The sequence below is a fragment of the Coloeus monedula genome, assembly GCF_965178545.1.
Source record: "Coloeus monedula genome assembly, chromosome: 3".
Taxonomy (NCBI): Eukaryota; Metazoa; Chordata; class Aves; order Passeriformes; family Corvidae; genus Coloeus; species Coloeus monedula.
Genome location: NC_138783.1, coordinates 35495435 through 35521394, shown reverse-complemented (window position 1 = coordinate 35521394; position 25960 = coordinate 35495435). Strand labels below are relative to the sequence as shown.

Genomic DNA, 25960 nt, shown 5'->3' with positions numbered 1-25960 from the left:
AAAAAAAAAAAGATGCGGGGACCTGCCTTCTTCAGTAAATACACAATTACAATATAAAGAAATATAGTTTATATATATTATATAACTACATACATTAGTATGTACATTATATGTATAATATACATTGCATATGAATTTCACATAGAGAATTCATGGATTATATGTGGCTTGAAATGCCTAACAAACTACAGCTATCTATACTCCTGGAGTGAAAAGTTCTTTGAAGATGCTCCTTAAGCACTAACTCCTCCGAGCAGCTCTGCTCCCCTGCCCTGCTCCGTGTCCCGCTGGGGTCCCGTGTCCTTGTCCAGGGTCCCCAGGCGCTGCAGCGCCCACCCGCCGCGGGGCCCGGGCTCTTCTCCCCCGAAGAGAGCCCTTTATCGCGGCTCATGGCGACAGCGCGGATACAGGAGGGGCGAGGACCGCGATGCCGCGGCCGGGCAGCCCCGCTCCCGCCGCACGGCCGCCGGGTGCCGGGGCGGGCGTGCCGCTGTCCCCGGCGGGGGCGGGCCCGGACCGGTTCCCCCTCCCCTGCGCCGCCGGCTGAGCCTTAACAGGTAACGGAGGGGCGGCCGCGGCGGGGTTGCGGCGGGATCTGCTTCCTGGGTTTCCTTTCGCTTCGGCGGGTGCGCCGCGCCGGGCTCACCTGGGCAGGGCACGCCTGGGCCGGGCCGCGCCGGGCTCACCTGGGCAGGGCACGCCTGGGCCGGGCCGGGCCCGCCCAGCCCCGCCGGGCTCCCTCTCGCAGGACCAGCGGGACGATGGTGCCGGTGTGCGGCGGGGTCTGCGTCCGCCGCCTGCTGCGGATGGCGGGGGCCGGCCGGGGGCCGCTCCTGCTCGCCGTCACCCGGGTCCGCAGCTGCCAGGCAGGGAGCAGCATCCCGGCCGGCCCCGGCCGCGCCCTGGCCGTCAAGAAGCGAGGCTACGACATCACCAGGAACCCTCACCTCAACAAGGTGGGTACCTTTGGCGGGGGTGTTCCAGGGGCTTGCGCGGCCCGGGCCACGGGGAGGGCAGCGGGCGTGGGGAAGGGCCTGGATCGCAGGTGTCCCGGTTTGCGGGCGCCGTGGCAGTGTCACCCGTGACCGCCCCCAGGGAGCGGCTCCTCTCCCAAAGGGCTGAAGTGCCGGGGAGGGGGAGCGGCCGTAGGTTTACCTGAACAGAACACGGGATGTGTGATGGGTGTTCAGCTGCTGGCGCGGTTCTGCAGCCTCCTGTGGAGTCGGGCACCTGCCTCCCCTCTGACCGCTGTCCTGCTGCCGCAGTGACACTGAGAGAGTCTGGGCAGGGCAGAAGTGCCTTTGCCTGGGAACTGAAGCTGTTTGCTTGAAAGCACAAAAAATTGGTATGGAGAAAAGACGGCTTCTCCTCAAAATCCGATGCCAAAACCTGGGTTATTTTTATATATAAATAACGTGGGTTATATATATATATTTATTTATATATATATGTATTGTTTGGCACATGTTGCAGTGAAACGAGACATTTATACCTTCATGTTAAAACAAGCATGTGTGGTTGTTCTTAAGTCTTCCTTTCAGAGCATATGCATAGCAGTGTGTGCTCCGCTACCAAGGCAGCTTCTCGCTGGACTGAAGATGTATTTGTTCTCAATACTGTGGAAACATTAACAACACGGTTATAATAATAAAAATAAAAATTAATGATTTTGCTGAAAACTTCCTCCAAAGTCTACAAAGCATGTAAAGTGAGACCCCATAACTTAACTCTACACTGCTTTTCTATCCCTTTCCATCCTTTGAAGGGAAAAAAGTAATCTGGGTGCCAATTTTGGGATCAAATATGTCAGACTCAAGAATGTTGGGTTCTACTTTCTTGTGTTAATGTTACTAGAAATAACTACAAGTGCATTAATTATCAAAAATGAGCAGATATTAAACATGGTATTGAAATTGATTGATTGGGCTGTGACTATTTGTCGTATGCTTCATATGCAGTTATCCAGTACATGAGCCTCCTATGTTGTCTTCCAGACTGGAGACCCTTTGGATGACCACTTTTACTTTGTGTAGGGTGCTGTACATTGGGCTGCATCTTTTGGTACCATTTCAGCATCCACAGGGATGAATCCCAAAGGACCGAGGCATGCGATGACACTGGATATTACTGAATATGCAACAACTTTGTAGGCAGTCTGGTTTGAATCATTATACAGTGCCTGTCTGTAAGGCTGAAGAGAAGAGGGACTGCCAACTGTGTCATAAATAACAGCAATTTGTCAGCATTAAGAGGTTTTGATGGGTGCTTCATGATAGTTACAAAGAGTGACATAGCTAATGTTTCTAGTTTTCTTGCATATATTGATTTGAACTGAAAAATTAATATTTTGACCTTTCCTCAGTGTAGTGCAATAATAAAACACAAACAGTTGAATCTATCACCTATTTTAAATAGGTCTGGCTGACGCAGAAGCAGATTTTGAAAGTCCTCTTTCATAATTTTCAGAACTGAGGATTTTCTAAGGTGTTTTCCCACCTCACAGTGAAATAAACTATTTTTCTTGACGTCTAAATGGAGTTTTTGTCCATGTGGAGAGAAGGGTCGAAAACGGTTTCTGTTAGAGGAAAAATGTACTGTAGTGTGCCATGTTTAATTGGCCATGGGAAGTCTCCCAGCTGGTCTTCAGCCTGGGTGTTTGCTGTTTGTTATGTTCCTCAGTCAGTGCAGACCTTACAGTCACTGATATAATCATCTGCAGAGCATCCAAGTGAAGACAGAGATCGCTAACATCTGTGGTAAGAGATAAGGGTTGCCTGTGTATGCACCTAGGTAACCAGTCATTACTAAACACTCAACACCTCCTTCCAGACTTTTCTAAAGAGACTCCAGTTCCTCTGTGGCTCTTAACAGTTCGTTGTAGCCTCTGAAGACTTACCTGTGTTCAGCTGAAATGGTGTGTTTCAGGCAGTTTGTGTGTTGTCAGTATGGGATTGATAGCCCTTTGGTCTGCTGTGCTGCAGTGGGGTAAGTCCAAATTAGAGATCCCTAAATTTGGTAGGTTTTCAGCTGTTGTACTCTCCTCACATAGCAATTGCTGTTTACCCCTTTGGTAACTAAATGCGGGCAGGGGGTCATTGATGTTTTTCCACAGCGGATTTCACTTTAATCTAAATTTTCAACTGATTGAAAGCAGCTCTGCAGGGAATATTCCTTATATCTCTCCAAGAACCTCTGAAAAATATTTTCAGAAGTGAGACTTCAGGCAACAAGTGTTTTGCTGCTTTAGTCAATACCCTGGCTGTTTTATAGCTTTTGGATGAAGTTAAGGCTGTCAGTCTAAAGCTGTGAAGTGTGTGGTATTTATTCAATGAAGAACACTGTCCCTTCAGCAGAATTGCAGACAGATTTACAGTCTGAGGTTATCTATCCAAGGCTTTGCTTGCTTAATAGGTTGAAGAAGAAGTAGACTCAAAATCTGCTGCTGACAGGTCCCCTGTAATATCCTAAATATTAGTAGAAATAAAAGCAGGCTGTCCTCTGAGAAGTTCCCCTGGTTTCCAAAGCTGCCTGAGAAGAAGAAGAAAAATAAATCCAAAAACTAGTTATTGATTTATTAAATTTGCAGTTGGTTCTTTCCTTTGGTCTTTGCTTACTATGTACTACATTTGTTACTACTGTACAGTTCAGATACTGTTCTTCCTTGTGTTGTGAAGTGTGACAGCCCATGTTTAATCCAAGGGTGGGACTTGGGAAACATCAACATTCTTCTAACAGGTACTTGCAGTTTTAAAAGGCAATAGTTTAAAAGTTGGTTTTAGTTGACTGAAGAGTCTCAGAAATAATAGGAGGGTGAAGAACTTGTCACATTTTTATGAAGTGCCTTATGAAGTAGTTCTTTTCCAGACTTTGAATGCTGCAAAATTAGAAAACCTAGAAGTGTTAGGAATGTCAGATAACCACAGAGCACAGGTAACAGTGTTCTGTGGTGATCCAAGGAAAACTGGACTTGCTGAGAAATGAGTCTGTTCTACTCTGGGGCCTCAGCCTTGTGAAAAGCTAATTTGATGCTCAGACCCTGGGAGGAAAGATGGGACTTCCCTTACCCACTACCTTATTTATCAAAGCTGCCTTGTGTTTGGTGTGGTCAAGGCCATGTTGTGTTCCCTCTAACACTGCTGTCAGTTCTTAAGATTTACGCAGTTCTGCTCATCTCAGATGTGCCTCTCATGATTCCCAGTTTTTCCAGGGACTCCGTCATATGCCTTTTCTGTATTTTAACAAACAGGCTGAGCTGGACAATTCCCATTTTGACCACACTCCTTCAGGGACTCAAAAATCTTGTCATGTCCAAAATTGACTGTAACTTTGTTGATGACATCTGACTGGAAGGTTGATGACACTTCTTGCATTTTTCTGGAAGCCCTCTTTTGAGATAAATCATGCCTGCTTGGAGATCTGCCATCGTAAACAGATGCAGCACTGCAGGTCACAGTTTGTTTTTGGAGTGGCAGGATATTGACCTATATGAAGGGTTGAGATAATCCATTAAACTTTCCTGCAAGTGCAGTGCAGGGATCTGACTTTGTGGTCTCTGAGTACATCTGGATAATACTCTCTACTCTTCTGATGTGCATGCATGCTCTCCATTGTTTTTCATAGAATGTCGTAATGAATTACCCAAAAAAAAAAAAAAAACAACAAAACAAAACAAAAAAAAGCCACACAAAACCAAAAAAACAACCAACAAAACAAAGTTACTAGTCTGGATCAGTAAGAATGAAACCTTAAAGAATTGCTGTAGGTTTCTGCAGCATTTTTGGAATGTACTGCTGTATACATTGATTAAAATGCAGAAAGGTTGTTTGTCCTTTAGCTTTGCAGGGATTGAAATTGAACTAACTGAGGGTTCTTTGAACAGTGTCAGTAATTTGCCACTGCTGCTGAGAAACAAACTGTATGATCTTGCACACGGCTGCAATTGGCAGCTGTGGTGAAGCAGAGCTAAAATTAGGTGGATTTGTAAAATGATTGGATCTAAAGAAAATTAGTAATCAGCACAAGAGCAGTGTGTCTGAAATGGCAGGTGGCAAGATCAAATCGAGGCAGGATTCTGTTTTCAAAGTAGTGAATCTCTCTAAATCCACAAGGTTGTGGATTTACAACTGGAGTTTTTCTTGCAACTGGAGTTTTCAGTTGGCTAGCTTTAGGTCTGGATAGACACATAACTACTGGGTGATGCACAGGGCTTTAAGTGTGTGCCTTCCAGCATTTGTTAACTTGCCATCTGTTCGTGTTTTGCAAAGGAAGAGTATGAGGTGGACAGAGTTTAGAGGTTCCCCTCATATTTTTTCAGGAGCCCATAAGTATTCGAGCAAGTTTCAGGGGACAAATTTTAGACTGAACAAGTCAATTTAGGGAAAAGAAATACACTGGGAGTTACTAACTGCACTAAAAAAAACACCTGGCTTAGAAAGTCCCCACACTGAAAATGATGAAAGGATGGGAGAGTGCAGTGGAAGAGTATCCTATTAACCTGTATTATTTACTCTTCCTAAGGCTTGTGGCTGCTGCTGGAGACAGGATGCTCATGTACATGAACTGACCTCATGGTACTATTGTGTTTCTAGAGATATCAAATAAGACACTTTCATGGCCAAACCCTGCAGGTTTAGACCCAAGTAAAACTATAGCTGAGAGAAGGCTTTTTGTCAAATCAGGTTCTAAATACTCTAGAGTTGAAATGTGAGTGAGCTAGAGCACTGTGCATTGGGATGATCCTTCAATGGTGCCCAGAACAGAGAGGCTCTTTTCATGTTAGCATTTCATTAGTCAAGCCAAGGTGTATGTATCCCCCATGACTTCAATGGAAACAAACTCCAAGGAGATGAGCTTTGGCCAAATATTTTGGCAAATATGATGGTGTTCTGGAAATATGATTGCTCAGATTTGTTTTGGCCATCATCTTGACATGTGAACTTTCATTTTTGTTTGCTTGGTGTTAGTGTCAATCATATATTTTTCTGAGTCCAAACTGTCTTTTGGCAAGGACATTTCCTAGTGTTTTGATGCCAAAGAACTTGTTGTTATGGTGTGGTCAGCAGACTGAGCCCAGACTAAATCTGTTGGTGCTTCTGGTATTAGCAGCAGCCTGCCAAAGTCCCTTTGCTCCCCCAGCCTGGATTCCAGTTCCTCTCCCTTGTCATAGCCAAACCAGGAGACCATCTGCCTTCCTGTCTGTCTGCATAACCTCTTGCCAACACTGTTGCTCTCCCCTTTGGGATGCTACTAATGCTTTGGGAGTAGACCTCCCATGGAAAAGCTTGGAAGTGCATAGGATGTCTGTTGCTGTGAGGGTGAGATGCAGACCCTGCCTCTGTGCTGTACTAGCCCAGCAATATATTGGTTCTTGTTTTCCCTTTCGCCCTTATAAATGTGACTGAGAAGTCTTGGAAGCATTGGTTGGACAGCTTTTATAAGTGCTGAGTTTATGCTTGCACTCAGTATAAGATTTTAATAAAAATAAATTGGGTTTGGAACAAAATGCTTCTTTCTGTTTTCTGAAAATGTTGTAAAAATACCATTAGAATTGCCTTTAAGTTGAGGAAATTCATCAGTTTGGCAGCTGCTTATGTTGCTTTATTTTTATCATGCCCTTTCTTTTGGAGAAGACTTAATCCTTACATCAGGCATGTGGCTCTGGTTTCATAGGATGGACTAAGCTTTTCTGGCACTTGAATAAAATTTGCACATAGGTAACACAAACTCATTGGTGAAGAGTGTGAAAATTGATATTGTTGCAGTTAGAATGGATTTAGTGCTGAATATTACAGCTTGTTCACATTTCTATTCCTTGCATCTAGTAAAATGTGGGGCAAACTACTAGTTGATTACTTTGGAAGCACTGTAGATGTTGGCAGGAAGACTGAGCATGTTATCTGTGGGGTAAACGGTCTGTACCCCACTGACCTTGACAGACTCCAAGCTTTGCCCCACGTAAGTAGCACAACGTGACGTCACTGATGTTAGAGACTGTGCACTGGTCTGTGTTGAGATGAGTCATTTGTGCTCCTCAGAATTAGTGATGATTCAGCTGGAGGTGCTGAAAAGCACTGCTGAACCCCAAGATGAAGTGAAGATCTATAGTCTGTGGCTCAGGTTTGGTTTCAGATGGATTGGACATGCAGTAAGGTACCTGCTAGAGATGGGGCTGGCAGCTCTGTAGTGCTGTGTGGCAGATTGTGACCCCTGAATTTTTGGTTATGGTGTGTTAGATCTGGCATTTGCTAAACAAAACTGGACCTAGAGCTAATTCTGTTTGACTTGATTTTGGATTAAGAGACTGTAAATAGAATTGCTCTTTAGCTTCTGCAGCAGCCACACCGCGAAGAACACGCTGGTCAGCTGTTACTGACCTTCATTCAGAGCTGAGAAAGGAAAGGTTGTTCTTTAATGAATAACTGTTCTCTCTTGGTACCCCTTGCTGAAGGTGGGACAGTTATGACTTTTTGTAGTATTTAGGCTCCTCCAGGGCTTTGTGATAGTTTTCTTTCTCTGACTTTCTCTAAATGATGCTGATCTACCTTCCTGCCCCACCTTACTTGCCTGGCTGATGGGAGATACTGTGCAAACATACCTTTTGACAGCTCTCCTGTACTTTAGGTGTTTTCTTCATTCCTCACTTCAAAGAGAGCCTATGCCACCACGTGCCCCCATACAGGCAGCAGTCTGGCATTTCTAGCACTGAGCCCCTTGCAGAGTTTGGGCCTCGAGCTTGATAGGAGAGCCGCCAATGCACATGCCTGCAGTAGCTGAAAGCTGGATGCTGCCCTGCACAGGAGAAGCCTTGCCTGTACCTCTCTCTGATTAAATGACATGCAGTTCTATAGATTGTCTGATTTTGTTGGGGGTTTTTTTAAGTTTGTTTGTTGGCCTGGGTTTTGCTTTGTCTCTTTCTTTTCCTCTGTTACTTATTTTTCTGTCTTTTTCTCACTGAAATACAGACCTGCTACCAAACCTTGAACAGCCTACTGTAGCGCTCACCCAAGTAAATTCTTTTGGGACAGACTTAGCTTTAGAGCTGTTGTGAGCAGGTCAGACAGGCCTTGGTGCTTGGGAGAGAATAAACACTGTTGAAATTCTCTCTCTTTCAATAGAAGGCTTAGCACAACAGCAAACTTGACTACTTTCAGTTTATAGTGTGCTCTAGTAGAGATGATGGGCATGTTTTTAATTTTTTAACCTTCTGTTTGAGGCCCAGGGGTGATACTTGCTATCTATCTCCCCAGACAATGTGACATTTTGATAAATGACTTCCGTATTGTCACCCTAATACAATATCGTTCTTCTAAAAATGTTTTAAATGGCAAAGCTTTTTATAGTTCTGCAGCTGCCAAACACAAAACTAAGACAGGAATTGAGCAGACTATGTTTCTGACAAAGAAAATAAGGCCAATGCAAAAGTTCTCTGCATATCAACATTTTCTACTTTGCAGCTCTCGGTTGCACATGTAACCTTTTTCAACATGTGGAACCACAGAACTGAAACAGATTTTCAGAAAATGTCTCTGTTGTATATATATAAAAAAAAGATTAGCTCTACACCTTAGAGAATTCTGTATGTCTATCTTAAAAAGTGGTACATCTGTTTTATAGTAGGTCCATATGGATTAGCTGTGTTCAGCCTCATAAAACATGTAGTTAAGACTTTATTGTGTTTCTAAAGATTGGAAGAAATTGGTTATTTCAAAAACAACAGTGTTATGTTCTCCTGGACAAGATGTCTTGAACTTTTTCTCTTTGGCTGGGCTAATAGATTTGTCACTTTGCCTAGTGTTAAATTCATTATGGAAACTTAAATTCTGTTTAATCTTCATTTGAATGGTTTGATATTAAACCTGCAGGTGATTTTAGCTGTGATTATTTGCAAGCGAGAGAATGGATTAAACTGCCAAATCCTGTCATTTTTTAAAGTGTCCAGATTACTAAGGGTTTCTGTTGTCTAAGATGGTCTAAGTGTGTAAGCAGGGAGCAAGAGATAATCTGTTTTATTGTGCCAAAAGATTTGGGGGGGAGGAGGTGGGGGGGGAGAAGGGGAGAAGTCAGTTCAGGGATTTTCATGTTCATAGCCCTTTTATCAACTCAGTTTTTCTTATCCCCAGCTAGATTAGTTGGTCCAACAAACAAACAAAGAAATCCAACAAGGAATCCCAAACACATTCCCCCCGGCCACCCCACCCCGCCCCAAGCCAGAAACTTCTCCCTTTTAGCAATTTCCTACCTCATGGGGAACTAGATGTCTTCATGTTGTCATTTGTGTCTGTAGCTAATTTCTGTGATAAAACAACTGCCTCTGTAAATTAGGTTCCTTGATCAAAATTATTGGAAGGTCAAGACCCTTCTTTCCCTCAATACTGTATGAAGGTTTCTAGGTCTAGCCATAAAATGAGAAAAGTAACAAAAATTATTTGCTGCAGTGCTCAATCTGACTACTGGGGAAGAAAAAAATCTAAAAATTGTATCTCCTGTTTTTTTAGATTTTATTTTTTTATGACAGAACCTCTTTAAAATTTAGCAAAAGACTGCTGCAAGAGAAAGTCATTTGCAGTAGTGCAGTGTGCATAGAGTCTGAATTCCAGCAGACACTACTCTTAGGGAAAAGTGTTGTGCAATGGTTGCAGAAGTGTGAAAGACACTTGTACTAAAATAGTCTAGCAGTTTGGGTGTTTTCTGGGCAAGACACACACAGTTTGTGGGGGAGGATCCCAAAGTACTTGAAGTGATGAGGATATTGGGAAGAAGAATTGAAAACTTCTCTTTTCCCCTAGTGCCCGGCAGATACATTGGCTTGATGTGTGAAAGCCATGAAAAGCAATGATAGATGTGACCATGTGCTCCAGGTAGGTGACTCTAAAGAAAACTTTTCAAGTGGAATTTACTGCTGGTCTTAATGTAGAGAGGCTTGTTCTGCAGTTTCTGCTACTTTATAGTCACTAGTGGATTGGCTGCCATTGGTGTCTCACGAGCTTGTCCAGTAAATTACACAGAAATAGTTGTTCAAAGGTTAAGGTAAAATAAAAGAATTTTTTTTGTCTCAAGTTGTGAGGATTTTCAGTGCACATACCGCTGTGACTTGTTGCTCATTTGCACACATGCAGCAGATTCCTCTTAGGTTTGGTAACTTGCCCAGGTTGTGATGTGCAGCAGTATTTATTTGAAGGAGATGTGGAACATGCCTTTCACTCCATGTGCTGATGCCAGCAGCTTTTACTGGCTTATGTCTAGGGGGGAAAAAATGCTTGCAACAGCACAGAGCCCTGCCTGAGCATTGCTCTTTGGTTTCTAAGGGGCAGCATAAGCTTAAGTCATTGGAAGGGTTTCTGTTAACTCTAGTCAACTTTAGATTGAGCCTTTTTTTTCAATTTAGGAGTAAGCAGCTGCACCATTCAAGATACAAGGTCATTTTCATGACAAAATGTTAAGGTTAAAGGTAGTCTAGTGTGAAATTTCATCATCTTTCTCTCTTAATAAATGGTAATTAAAATGAAAGTGCATGTGAAAAATTGTGCTTACTGATTATTTAAACCAAGGTCTCAAAGCAAAAATGGAATTTATCAATAATATCAATTTCTACTGATAGAGAATCCCCTGAAGGCTCCAGCTGCTCCCACAGTTGTGTGTCCCAAAAAGCAAAAGTACTTGTTAGTACTCTCTATTTTACTGTTGTGTGCCTAAATGCATTCATCTTCCATAAGAGCTTTGGAGTGACCCACTCAGTGATGCCTTTCCAAAGCCAGAAGTTGTCCTCTGGCGTTTAGGCAAGAAGATCTGGACTTCTTCACAAGAGCTGCTGGAAGAAAAACAACAGCACTAAGTGAGATGCCTAGAAGAGCTTGAAGCTGCCCTGCAGAGTTCTTGTAGCTTAATAAAATTTACAAAAGTGCCTTTGAACTGTGACCTTCCAAATGTCCGCTGGTCAAGGGTAATGGGGTGGGTTTATGAAAGCAGAATGACTCATGCTTGCTGAAACTGGGCCACTCTCCCTAGAGGCAAGTAATTGTTTTGTATTTAGCATGTTAACTGTATTTGGAGTTATAAGATAACAAAGTAATTTCTCATATAAATAGAAAAAAGTGATGGGAAGGCGCTGGAAAGCAGCAGCAAGGCTCTGGCTGCTGCTGTAAAATGGTTTTGGCGTCGGCCACTTTTAAAAAGCTCATTACATTTTAAAGATAAGCTTTAATGGAATTGGCAGTAAGAGTGCAACTGTAACCAGATCTTGTTGTTTTGTACAAGTGCCTTTCAGGTTTCTCTGCAAGGTCGAATGTCTATTGACTGGCAGCTGGACTGTTTTCCTTGTAGGAATGTAACTGGTATTTGATGGAGTTGCAAAATGAGTTTCCCACTGAAGCCAAATATAAAAGAGTATGAGAGTCCAGCAGTTTCACTTCCTGAAAAGCTGGAAACCCTTGTAGCATTTATTAGGATTTCCTGCAGGGAAAGAGGAATATTAATCTTGTTTGACTTACGGAATCATAATATTTGTACTGCAATTTGTAATACAGAGCAAGAAGTTTTCAATTAATATTTCCTGAGAAATAGCAAATTCAGTAAAGTAGATGCTTTTAACTATTTGGGTTTTGTTTTTTGTCAGAGAAGAACTATAACGTCTCACAGGACCTTAAATGTTGCACTGTGTTGGAGCAGGGAAGAGCACTGGTGAACGTGGCTACAGATCTGCTAGGACACAGTGAACAGCTGGAACTGTTCTCGAGTCTTTCTCAATGTCTTTGATTGGCATCATCATAATGTAATCTCTGAACTGCAGTATTGTATCAAGTGTGCTTGCAGGAGTCATAAACTTGTTGATAAAAGAGTCACCTGGTCAGTTCATCACTGGTTTTAATTTTCCTAGTGCTGGAAAATTTTTCTCAAGCTCTGAGCTGATTGCAGTCAACCCTGATTTGGCCCAAACCAAATTGGCTTGAAGTCCTGTGAGCCTCTTTTCTTTCAGATTTGTAGTAATTTTATACTTTGGAAAGTGCTTTATGTCTCTTGAAAAGTGGCTTCAGCCTTTACTTTGGGGCAGCATTGCATTTTCCTATCCAGGCAGAAGAATGCTGCTAGGAGAGGTGAGGCTGAGGGCTTGAGCTGAGGAGCTGCAAGTATGTGAGAGTTTCCAGATCTGTGGTGAGCATGGTGACTGGACCATCTGGACAAACTTTGTGCATTGTAGATATTCCTCATCTCCACTCTGGATGAGATGGGCCATATATCTGGGTCTTCTAGGCATCCAGCATCTCCTTTGCATATAGTCTGTGTATATGCAGAGGCTGATCATATTTGGGATGCATTGGATTTACTGTCCTCTTGCAGACTAACTCATCATGTGAGACTGAAGCTCCGAGCCAGCTCCTGGACTTTCAGAAATCACAGGGCAACAGCCAAAATCCTTATAATTTCCCCCAATAGAAAATCCAGGTAGAAACAGAGGGAATGCCTTGAGATACCTGTACATGAGAGTAGATCTCAGAGCTTATTATTTAGGATGAGCATCTCTATACATGCTTGTTAATCCACCTGACAAATGAGAGGTGAAGAAAATTATACTAGAACTTGTAAAGGTACTTCTTTATTGCTCTGCAAATTAAGAAGCATCTTAATTAGCTAGAATGCATCACTTATGTAGAATTTTCTCCAACTTGAGCCTAAAATGGAGTCACAGATTAATTTTTCAATCCAGTGGGGCTCTGGTTAGAGACATAATCCCCAGCTGTGGTTTCCAGATTGTGGCAAAATATAGGAACTATTGAATTTGAACATCAAGACTTGGGAAAAAAAAAAAAAAAGAAAAGAAAACAATGTGACTGAGAGAAATATTTGTGGCTTGTTTCTTATTCCTGATTCTTGGGTCTTTCAAGGCATGTATCATTCAGTTTCTGCTTTTTGTTAATAAGATTCATTCAGGCTTTTGGATCCCTAACACACTGCTGCATTACATCAAACACTTTTGATCTCTGTTCCATTTCTTATCAGTTATGGAGGGCAGTTTCTGAATCACTGATACGCATTCAAGAAAGGATAGTGCAGTCATGGGGCATCATGTTGTCATAATTTACATTTAGTTTTGGAGTACTTCAGTGGGGAGCTGCATTTAGCTTGCCCAAGGTAACATGGGACATTTGTAAGTGAACATGAGTCTCTCTGAATGAATTCCCTCACCATTCAGCCAGCCAGCAAACCTGTTTGCTCAGTTGTCTTTGTAACATCTCTTATCTGCATCAAAAATGATCTCTACCGCAGCCTGTTAGAAACACATGTGATGTATCAAGTGCTGTATCCCATACATGCCATCAAATATACATTGTATAAAATGAAAAACATTTTGTGAAATATTTCCCAAAAGCTGTGCACAAAGGAATTGAGTGCTAATACACAGCTGTTATAGGAGGTTATTTCAATTGTTTACCAGAGCCCACTTCCTTTTTTTTTTAATTTAGGGTTCACTGTGTAACAGTTCAAAACTTTGAGTCACAGTGTGTATAAGTTACAGATGCCAATACCTGTGAAGTTGAGGTTATTACCTTGTCTGCATAACTAAAATAATAATTCTAAGAGAAAAGCAAAATAGAGTAAATACTTACACTTAAAACTCATGGGCTAGAGATCTCAGTGTGATGTGTGGTCCCCCTGTGACTGCTGCTCAAGTATCTGATGGGACAGATGTAACAACCAGTGATTTCTTAGAAATCAAGAGATTATTGGCCTTTCTTTTCTCTCATTTTATTTAATGACACTTTCCAGCAAATGTCTAGGACTAGATCCAAAGCAGATTGAATTTTATGGGAAGCAAATAAGTATTTACAGCCCTTTGCAGTGAGGTTATAATCTTACTGGCTTCACATTGTTTAAGAAAGTGCTTTGCTGAACTAGGACATAGGTTTTTGATTTAGTATCCCTCTGCTGTAAGACTCCGGGTGTCTTCTGGCTAACGCCTATCTGAGGAGTGGATTTATAGGAGCACAGCTGGGCTGTAAACAAATGGTGATGCACTTTGCTCTGGATTCAGAGGGAAGAGAAGCAAAACTACAAAACAATAATCCATCTGTATTATTGAGTACCAGGCAGAAGAAAATCAACTGCAAAACTGAAATGAACTTGCAGGATGAGCTTCAGACATCTTATGATGTCTCCAGCTGGCGTTTGCTTTATTAAATAAATGAGAAGTAAAACACAGTCACTTTTGAATGTATAAATTTGCTCTCAGCTGAGGTTGCATGGCATTTGTTCACTGAATGGTTTTCTTTCTTTAATTTGAAAAAGGAAAAGCAGAAGTGTAGTGGATGCATGGAAGGAAAAATCCTGAAGCAGTATGACAGACCCTTATACTAGCAGTGGGTTTAGATCCTGCATTCTCTAATGCTAGTGTAGGAGTTTGACCTGTCTTTCCCATGTGCTGTGCAGTTAACTGAGCAGTAAGATTAAAGTATGATTGATAAAATAAACACATTAAGAGTGTTTGGAGCCAGGATCTGCCTCCAAGGCATGGAGAGCAAACCTTTCTAAACCATTGTCCCCAAATAGATATTAAATTTTGGTTCACTTTGTGTTGGTGTGAAAGAACATACTCTAAGACATCGGCTATTTTGGTTCAGAAATCCCATATCGCAGTTCTCTTGTTCCTAGGTTTGGAAAAGTTAGGGAAAACAAAGCAAAGAGTAGCAGTAACAAAGATCATAATGAGGATTGCCTGTAAAGTATGATGAAAGGAATAAAAGCCATAGTCATGGCAAACTTGGGCCCTCTTCTATTTACCAGCCACTTTGCAAGCCAAAAGTCAATGTATTTCCTGAAAAGAAAACAGATTGGTAATGTTATGGAAATGGTTGGGTTTTGATTCTACAGATACTTAGATACAGTTGGTTAGAGTCAGGAAGTGGAGTCTTATCTTCTTGATCCTCCTAGAAAGACTTATACCAGGTAGTAGGTTCAGGATTATGCACAGATTCTGAGATGAGAAAATTCAGTGGTAGAAAGATTGGGGAATAATATGAATGTGGATGACTAAGTCTGTGCAAACAATACTCCAAGGCATAGATTTTCAGTGAGGGCAAAAATAAACCCAGAATGTTTGCTTATTGCTGAGTCTTAGCAATGTTGTTCCAACATAAACATAGTTTAGAAGTTGTTGGCTTTTAGGAAAAAAAAAAAAAATTAATGTCTCTTAAGTTATTTAGGTAACCTCAAGCTTTGCTGAACGGCTTTATTTTGTCTGGGGAGAAAACGGCTTGTAGAAGCATCAGGGCAACTTTTATGCAGAAAGTTTGACTGAGGCCAGCATAATGCAGTAGAGATTCTGTACATTTGCATGTAATAGGAAGTGACTTTAAAAATGTGCAACTGCAGGGGCATCCCTCTGCACTTAACATGAAGTTCTAGTCAGCAGTGAGATGGTGAGAGATACAAAATACTCCCAAGAGTATAGTATTTGAACAACTTACATATAGTGTGGATGCTCATCAAAGTAGAATTTTACATTAAATTTGTCTGAAACTGCACTTTTTCCCCCCATAAGCAAGCACATGCATGTTCTTAGACCATGATTTTTGGCAGAATCTGGCCTCTTTATTCTGAGTCCTGATTCACTCCTGCTGTTCTCTGAAATCCTCTTCTGATTGTCACGCAGGAAGAGGCATTGCTGCTGCCATCTGCAATGCATCAGCATCTACATCATACTAAAACCACACTGACCTCTCAGCATATGGCGACTTTTAAAGAATGTTCAAAGGCATATCCTTATCTTATGTCAAACAGGGAAATTAAGAGACTGAATGTGTTTTGTCATGTTACCAATTTGTTAGGTGAGCATCAGCTTCAGTTTGTGTGTTCTGTGGTCTACAAATTATGTTTTCTACTTTGTGTTAATCCATATTTTCTGCTCCTGTATTTTACAACTAAAAACACTTCTCTGAAGCAGTAACAGCTTTGAATAATATCTTCTAGATGTATTTGCACAAGCAGTCTCTTTTGGATCTCTTCTTTTATTAATATTGGATGTAGATCATTAATAGAAATGCTTTGGAAATGCAGGCATAACTTCAAATCTGAAGCTGCTTTCTGTGGAGAATCTGTAACACTTTTGAGAAAAGTGTGAAACATTTCATGCTATTAATACAACCTTATTTTGAATATGATGTCTCAGAAAACAATTTTAACATAACTGAGGGGATTTTATCATCAGGAGTACTAGATAAGGAGATGAGAAACAAAATCTCTGCCCTCTAATAAAAGGAAGAGTGATAACAAAAGTGATTTGATGTTTTGCCTGTGTCTATCCTGTATTTGGGCTACTTTGGAAGAGCCCAGATCCTAGTTCTATCTGTCCATTTGTCTTGGTAAGCAACCCAGCTTCATCTTGTTCATGAAACTGAAACTCTTGTGCAAACCTCTTCAGGAAGAAGCATGTGTGGTCCTGTCTGTTGGCATCAGGTCGCTGAAAAATGGATGAGAGAGGGCGTATCTGAGCCTCCCTGTGATCTGCTGCCGACAGGAGATAGGCATATGCTCGAGTGTACTGTAAAGCACAGACTGTACTTGAGACCTTTAGTTGTAGCAGCCTGATCATCTTGATAGTGTCCCATGGAGGGTTTTTGAAGGTGAACTGGATGGGCAAGCAGTAAAACAGGCCCTGAGCTTGGCTTTTTGAAAGACATAGTAGAAGTAAGTGGTCCTGTTTCTGAAATCTTGTATAAAATATATTTGTTTCCAGTCAGTTTACTTTTTTGCATCTTTAAGCAAAAATAATCCTCTCAAAATGTCTAAAAAACCCCTGCTTCTGTACAGTGGGGAGGGAAGGGAGTGAAGTCTACATAGCACAGTTTATAGGTATAAAGTACTGTATAGCTGCAGCGCAGTGCACTTTGCCTCCTCATTCTGTGTCAGTAGCTCTCTGAGTTTGCAGCACATTAGCACAGACATAGGTATCTTGTGCCATCCTGAAGTCAAGGAGATGATAATTTTTTAAAACTTTATGAATATGTCTCAGGAAAGCAAAGATAAAATTAATACATACGCCTCTCTCTTGCCCTTTGAGGACTTAAACACGTGGTGAGAATTTACAGTCAAGTTTAAGGCTTGCAAGATTTTCTCTTCTTCTGCAAACATGATCAGCTACCAAGGGAAGAATAGGAAAAGTATTTCTTCAATCTGGATGCTTTTTGCCACAAATAAATTCATTCACTGGATGTAAGCATATGATTAATTGCCCACAGTTGACTGAGCCTTCTGATACATCAAAAAGACTTCAGGAAAACACCTGATTTAAAATTGAAATTAGGATTTTTCCCTTAGAAATACCTCTTTTTCTTCACTGTGTTTCATCAGACATCAGGTTTTGGTGATACAGTGTTGAAAGAGGTGTACTATTTTGAAGGGCAGGTACTGCAGATAAGCTCTTGGGGAAATGGTGGCATAAGCTTTTTGAAAGTGATTGGATGTTTCTGTGTGTGTGAGATCCAGAAAGGTTGCAGCTTCACCTCTACAATCAAAATCAAATGTGATGTATTATCCTTCTCAACATCCAGTAATCTGCCAGCTCTCAACAATGTTATGATCACTAGCAGACTTCTTTGGACTACTAATTGATCAGGACGTCCTGATGCTAATTTAAAACCACTTTGGGCTTCTTTGCCATCTGAGCTAGTTTCAATGACATGATTAAATGTTTGCATTTAGAATCTAAATACAGTTTCTTAATGCAGGCTTTATAGCTCAAGCTCATCACTATCTCATGGGAACACGTCAGTCAACACTTTCTGTGAATTGGTCTGCTTTCAGTTTTGTGTTGTATTGGATTCCTGCTGATGTAAAAACTCTAGAAACCCCAAATGACATACATCAGATGTAGGTAGTGTCTGTGTTAACATATTAAACATACACAAAACCATTCTTTGCAACTGAGGCCAGCTGCAAGATCTGCATGCATACTACTAAAGCTTTAATCTTTGTAACAGTGGGTCTTTATAACTGGGTGTGCTGTGTGAGCCATTGTAACTCCCAAATGGCCGGTCCAGGAATCGCTGGTCCTGTAAATAGGACTGACTGCTGCAGAGGTTTTGCATCTCCTGTTGTTGGGAAACACCATGAGTTTGCAGGTAAAATGCAGGATTGGTAATGACAGCTTTCAATGTACAGCAGCTGCTATGTATTTAATTATTGTCCTACACTTGTTTTAATATAATTTGTTATGCAAGTGCAATTCTACTTTTGATATTAATAATACTACAATTTAGTTTTTATTACCAGTTTTCTTTAAATCTCATAATACAAACTAGGATGTGGTTTAGTCTTTCATTTTTATAGCTAGGGAGACTTTTCATTGATGCTGTTGTGTTGTTTTGTTTTAAGGGGTGGGTGTTGTGTTCGTTTGGTTTGGTTTGCTGGGTTTCTTCTCTCCACATCAGTGATGATCCCAGGTTTTCATTTCTTTTGTTCCATTCTTTCTACTTAGAAACTGATGTATGAGTCCCCGTGTGAAGAACTTCTGGATAGAAGTAGAATTTCTTTTACAAACAGAATTTAGATCTAATTCTAGTCTTAAAATGCAAAATACGCAAAGCACTTCATGTTGCCTTACTCTTCTTGATGATGTATGTCAGTTGTGATGTTATTTCTGTTTATTAGCTTTGGAATAAGGTATGAAAATTTTGAATTGTGTAAGTGACATCATCTTGCTTTAGTAAGATTACAAATCTGTGGCTAAAGGCTTAGAATATGGAAAAGGACACTGATACCTTAGAGTGTCAGTGCAGCTCTCCTTGGCCAGACCTCTCTGCCTGCACCTTTTCAGTGTGAATCCAGTGTGGTCTGTAGGACAGCTGCTTGTGGATTTTCGTGCTAGTCCACAGCAGAGTAAAAGACCTCTTGTGCAGAAAACAGGGATTTTCCACCCACATTTTTAAGAAATTCTTTGAAAAATATATTTCTTGTGGGCTTCCTCAGGGTTGGTGAATCATGAAGCATTAAACCCACAAATTATAGCTTGGTTAAGTGGTCTAGAGTAAATAAAAATTTCCAGTATTTGAAGAAGAATTTGTGAGCCTGAAAGCTTGTCCATTACTTTTTTATCCTTGACTGTGTTGCATAGCCAAGATAAATGGCAATGATGGACGTATTCTAGGAGCTCATAATTCTGAGACTGAGAATGGCAATGCTTATAGTTAGTACAGAATGGTTAATGCATTTGCCTGGCATTTCTAATTAGAAGGCTTTTCGTTGCCCCAGGATGGTATTTTTCTCTTGGACTAATTTTTCATTATGATAATTAGTATGAAAGCTGGGAAAGAAATCACAGATAACTTTACATAGGAGAATTGATCTTTTTAGTTTTCAAACTTTATTATTTGAAATATTTAATTCTCTAATAATATCTTTAAACTCTTGGGTTCTTAATTGATTTGCACTAAGAGTTTATGGTATCTTGCTTGTTGCTTCTCATCTAAATTGGGTAGCTGTTTTAGAGAGGAATGAAGAACTAGAGCCCATTTATAGGGTCTGTTTTCTGGAGCAGGGTTGCTGAAAGCCTCACAGCTTCTGGTGATTGCCAGTACTCTTGGGTTTTTTTGGCTGTTGAAGGAAATGCCCTCCTACCTGCAACACCTGTAAGGTTGTTGGGATTGAAAGGTACATATAAAAGGCTTCTCATAGAGATACCTTTGCGGAAGAGGTACCAAATACAAGGCAAGTAGTCTGATGGACCTCTAAGAAGTAGTACTTTGTCAGCGCCAGAGTAGGTGATGACTCGTGTTTCAAATACTGGCTCATCATCCTTCCAAAAATGATGCCTGTCAAGGGATGAATGGTGTTCAGTAGTTGAGTAACTGGAATTAAAGAGCCAAGGTCAAAGGGAGTTGAAAATTTATGTCTACTGTGCTACAGAGCTGACCTTTCATCAGTGGTTTAAGCTTGCTGTTTCATGCTTTATGTGGACACCGTAGACACTTACTCACCTTACTACAGCAGCAGTCAGCTTCAGCAAGGCTAAACAGACAAATTGGACCATCAGAGACTAAAGGACCTTATACTGGTGCAGCAATTATCTTGAGGGCCTTGTGACACACTTTCTACCCAAAAGCCAGTGTTCATGCCTTGGACAAAAAGCTTTACCACCATAGCAGTTCACAGACCCTCAAAGGACCCTCTTCTGTGTTGTGGTACAAACTCTTCTATGTGGGCATTTGGCTTTTGAAAGGATCTGCTGCATCTGTGAGCCCTGCTCATTTGTAGAGTGTGGTCAAGTCCCCTTTCTATAAATAAAGGTTGTGTTCCTGTATAAAAGGGCAAGACGTTTTGGGGGATTTTTTTTGCAGACAGGTCTCGTATTCATTGAATATGAAGAAAAGCCTGCTGTTGTTATGCTGAGCAAGACTCAGTTCTGAAGCATTGACAGCTGTTAGTGTGGTATTTCAGACAGACGTGGCACAGGGAGGGGAGGTAGCTGAACGACACACTCTTTCTCTGTGCCATGCGTCAGCACTTCAGAAAGGCATTTGGATTTTAAGTATATTTAGCATTTTTCAAGAAGCACTACATCTTAGTTTCTGACTTCACAAACTTGTGAGACGTCGTTTTCGTATTGACTGCTTATCTGTGGGAAGCCTACACAAATGCTCTAAGTGCTGCCAGCTGGATAAATGTAAACATGTTAGTAGTAGAGACCATGTGATGGGGTTTATGCTGTTGTTCCAAAGGATGTTTGTGCCTTGCTAATCTTTCCAGTGACAGATCATAGTCAGTGTGAAAAACGAGCTTTACTCTGTAAAATTTTAAGGAAAGTTTAATAAAAGGGACAATTAGGAGACAACAGCAAAAAAGGGTGTTACGGCCGGCCGGGTGCTTCGGCAGAGATCCAAAGGCACACCTTTACATCCAAAAGATCGTCTGTAAAAGGACATCGCTTATTTCGTATTCATCACCATCATGCATAATTCATGAATTCTGTGGAGTTGCTGAGTATCATCTTATCAGTCTTATCTTTTTCCTTGGCTTCATTCCGTCTGGTTTCGGCTCCTTTTCTTTCTTCTGATAAGATTTTCCAGGAATGTGAAGACCCCCCCCCCCCATCCTTCCCAAACTGACCACCCAAACCACAGACATTCTACAGCATTACATTACAGAACCCAGGCAAAGTTTTTCTAACATTAAGGAACATGAAAAAAAACAACATCACAATACATTCTTAACAATTATGGAACATGCGAAAAGCCAACATCACAATACCATTTACAACAGAGGGATCCGCCGGAGGGACTATTTGTGATGCGGTCCTGCCCGCGGAAGGATCAGAGGGATCCGCCGGAGGATCCGCGGTGATTCGGTCCTGGCTGCGGAGGGACCCGCGGAGGTGTGAAAAACGAGGTTCACTCTTTGTAAAATTTTAAGGAAAGTTTAATAAAAGGGACAATTAGGAGACAACAGCGAACAGGGTGTTACGGCCGGGTGCTTCGGCAGAGATCCAATGCCACACCTCTAAATCCAAAAGATCGTCTGTAAAAGTACATCGCTTATTTCGTATTCATCACCATCATGCATAATTCACGAATTCTGTGGAGTTGCTGAGTATCATCTTATCAGTCTTATCTTTTTCCTTGGCTCCATTCCATCTGGTTTCGGGTTGTTTTTTTGGTTTTTTTTCTTCTGATAAGATTTTCCAGGAATGTGAAGACTCCCCCGTCCTTCCCAAACTGACCACCCAAACCACAGACCTTCTACAGCATTACATCACAGAACCCAGGCAAAGGTTCTTTAATATTAAGTAACATGAAAAAACCAACACCACAATACATTCATAACAATTATGGAACATGTGAAAAGCCAACACCACAGTACATTTATAACAGTCAGCCTCTTGTCTGTGAAGGTCTCTCACAGCCAGAGAGCTGCCCCACAAGCAGAAGTTTGAGAAACACCTTGATATGTTTCGGAGTCTGTGTACATATCGGAAAAAAAAAAAAAAGAAAAAAACTGTGGAGGATATAGCTTCTTTTTAATCTTGCTATAGAGTAAAATTTCCTTGTGGATACCCTTGCATTAACAGTGGTGTTACATCCAAAGACTTTCAAATTGCAACACACTCTTGCATTTTTTTCTTTACAGCCTGTTCATCTAAAGCCATTCACGTATGTCTCACTGTGTCAGGGCTGCTATTTGTGTAGCAGTACCTACACTGTGTTTGGGTTTATTTCAGCATTTATGCCTGCCTGTTGTGGCTGTAACTACATGTACCTCGACTGCGGAAGCCGTACAGTCAGTGTAGGGCTTTTTGGCCAATAACATGCCGGATGATGCTTGGCTCTGTCAGCAGGGCTTGGCTGGTCAAGCTGACTCTATTCTGTTCTCCCTCCACCCACCATCTGATTTGTTTTCCCCTGTTCCACAGTTTGGAAAGGAAAAATATAAAAGTGGAGAAATCTCAGAGGTTCCACTACTTCATTCCCAGTTCTCTGTCATTAGGAAATCCAGTTCAGCCATGAATTATAACCACCTCAGTGTGAAGTTTACTGTTCAGAAGGTGCAATCTTTTGTTGGTGGTAAGAATCAATTCCACAATGTGCAGCTACTCAGGTCATTCCTGACACTGTTTTCAGTGCTTTATAAACTATTAAAACATACTTTTGCCTGTTTAAGGGATCTTGTTACAAGCTACTACTTGGTAGTTGCAGAATTTTGGTTTCTGCACAAACTGTGTGGTAAGATGCCCTGGCACATGCCTTGGCTCTGCAATGAATTGGACTTGGAGCATCAACGCTAAAGATGTGTGGAGAACCCCACAGCAAGAAATAGTATGAAAAAAACCATGAGCAACTTGAACTAACGTGGGGGTTCCTTGTAGTCTACCAAGCACTGGCTGTTCATATCCTATCTTTTCCTGGATTTCCGGCAGCTTAATAATTTCCATGCTTGGATATGTCTATTTGGCATAGACCAGACCGTTTGTGCCAGTGTCCTGTTCTTACAGTGGCCAACAGCAGATGCTTAGGGAAAATAGGGGAAGGCAAGAAAGCAGCAACAGTGTTTCCTGCCACCAGCAGTGTTTGTCGCAGGAAGCTACAAGCTTAAATAATTCCCTTTAATAGCCTTCAAAATATGTTTTCCCTCCTGCTTATTAAATGCTTTTAAACTCCATATTCAAAGAAGTAACATCCAAGGTAATGAGTTGATTAAGATGACTGAGAGTTGTATAAAGAAATGTTTCATTTATTTTGAACCTGCAGTTGGGTAGAATTGTTTGATATCCTCTTGCCCTTCTCTTAAAAGAGACTGGGAATAATCACAGATTTCTTTGTCCCTCCAGGAGAAATATGAATTCCAGCAACTTTTCAAGAGAGATTTCTAGAGAATCTCAGAGCCTGAGGTGCTGATGGAATGAAGGCAGTACTTATAAAGGCCTTGAGGTGGTGGGATGAAGGCTCTGAAGTAGGACAACATGTACTAGCCAAATTCAATTTCTCAGTCTTAGAGACCAATTACTGGGGCTAACTAGACAGAGTGGGTCTCTCTTCTTTACTTTCAAGTTTTCTGCTTAATAAAGTACACTATTAATGCTCAGATGTTTATGACCTCCTCAGTCTCAACACTGGGTTTGTTTTTGTTCCAGAGTGTGCAGGAGAGAGAATAATACTAAGAGTCAGGACATATGAATTCCATTTGAAGCAGATTAGTTTTGAGTCTCACCAAGGTTTAAAAATAACAAACAAACAATGAATAATAATAAACACCACAAAAGATTATTACCAAAAATTAGCACATCTTTTTAAAAGTAATTGGTTTTCAGCCAGCTGCTAAAATTCTCATGGTTAATGAGTGAAAAATTCAAAAATAGGATGGAGACTTGATTTTTACAAGCTCTAGTGTGTTGGAGTAAAGCTAGAAAATTAATTTGGAATGTGCATTTCTATAAAGTCATTTTTCTCATTTCATAAGAAAATAAGAATTCTAAAGCAATGTCTAAAATACAGTTCTGAAATGAAAATTGCTACCGTAATCTGACGATGTAACTTCAAGTGCAGCACATAAGTACATATTCTACAGCCTCAAAGCATATTTAATAAACCGATAGAATATCAATACAAATTGCTCTGTGAAAGGGTAGACACCACCGTGGTGGTAAAGCTGTAGAGATAAGCCTTAAGGGTCTTTACAATAGGTTTTATGTTGATTTTCTTAAACCACTGTAAAATACACTTTTTCTTAAGGAAACAGTCCTTGCCCATTTTATACAATAATTTGCTCTGAGCCTGGCTTTAATTTAAAATCAATACCTGTGTTGTCACAGGCTGGGCTTGAAGTTTCCACGTATTTTGTAGTCATCTTCTGGTCAGCAGGCTCGGAGGGTTTATTATTAGCTTGTAAGGGAATGACTGCAAAACCAGCAGGTTCATCATTGCAGCCTCAGTGGAAACTCCCTAGGGATGCCCTGTGGAGCTGTAGCAGCAGACACTAAAACTCATTTATGCTCTCAGTGCCATCTGCTTTATCTTACTGGGCACTCCTCTCATTCACTGAGGGATGTCTTTGAGCTGTGCTGAGGATCTCACACTGGGCTTCAGTTCTGCAGAAGATGTGAAAGAAAGTCTGAAATCTAGAACCAAGAAAAGATTTTGCTGACTGGGGAAATATGGAGATGGAAAGCCCTGTTGCTTCCTTCAAAATTGTGGGGAGGTTTCTGCCAGTACAGTGCTGGAGATGGCACATGAGGATAACCTGAGGGGAAAAGGGGAGTCAAGGGAGCTGTGGACTCAGCCTTCTGCATTGTCCTCGGAATGACAGTGTGCTCTTAAAGAGGCCTGGAGGGCTGGCATGGCCAGGAGTGCTCATCTCTCTGGAGAGGTGCAGCTCTGCTAAGCCGTTCCTCTCAACTTTGGCTCTAAAATTCTTTCCTGACTACGTAATTTGTAGCTTTGTCAACTTTTATACCCCAGGTACCTAAGCAGCTCTCCTGGCATCTACTTCCAAGTTACTACTGCAGGAAGCCCTGCAGGTCTGTGCAGTTTCATCTGTCCTGGCTATCTGTTCAGCACTGTGGTTGGGTTTTTTGTTTGGGGTGTTTTGCTTTTTTTGTTTCAGATTGTTATTGGAGCCTGTGTTATGGTTGTCATAATTCACCTCACTTGCATCCAGGGAATTTGGCCTGGAATTCTTTTAGCAGGTCTCTGTTAATTTGTGGTAGAGTACAGGGAAGTAATCTGTTTTGTCCTGAAGTCTAAATAGAAGTTGGGAAGCAGCTGAAAATTATTAGTCAACTTTTCCAGTAGGGCTGATAGTGCTGGACAAGGGGTCAACCAAATGTCTTGTGAATAGGAACAAATACAGAATATTTTGAGTTGGAGGGGACCTTTAAAGTTCCTCTAGTCCAACCCTGCTACCATAATCAGGGTTGCTCAGAGCCCTGTCCAGCCTGGCCTCGAATGTTTACAGGGATGGGGCATTTACCACCTCTCTGGGCAACCTGTTCCAGTTCTATCCTCATTGCAAAAAATTTCTTTCTTATGAGTAGTCTGAGTTTACCCTCTTTTAGTATAAAACCATTATCCCTTGTCCTGTCACTACAGGCCCTACTAAAAGGTCTGTCCCCAAAGTTCTGAGATGAGAGCTTACTTTGGGGTTTCATTTATTTACTGTTAAAAACCCTTTCCCTTACATAAGTATCTTTCAAAATCTTTTGCGGAAGGCTTTTGTTAGAAGTTTTGCAGCTTCTAATAAAAATGAAATAGTAAAATTCTCTTGTTTTTAATTTAGCCTTTTTTTAAGAAGTTTTACTTTTTGTCACTAAGTACAATAAAAGCCTACCTACTGGTTTTTTTTCTTTCTCCTGTTGCCATATTGCAGGGGGTTTTATTTTAATAGCTCAAATGTAAGAAGCTAGAATAATGAAAAAGGAATTTAAAATGTGGAAGGAGGAAAGAAGTGAGCTATTTTCTTTCAGAAAGGCAGAACAGGAGAGGAG

At 41.1% G+C, this 25960-nt stretch overlaps 1 protein-coding gene across 3 annotated transcripts in view; it reads left to right on the top strand.

Moving 5' to 3' along the window:
• Window positions 1-623: 623 nt before the first annotated feature.
• ME3 (malic enzyme 3) overlaps window positions 624-25960 on the top strand; it is a 119747-nt gene continuing 94410 nt past the window's right edge. For all 3 annotated transcript variants that reach the window (XM_082279417.1, XM_082279416.1, XM_082279418.1), the window contains exon 1: window positions 624-956. In XM_082279417.1, coding sequence (XP_082135543.1) covers window positions 762-956 — 195 coding nt within the window. In that variant the 5' untranslated portion in view covers window positions 624-761. The remainder of the gene's footprint in view (window positions 957-25960) is intronic.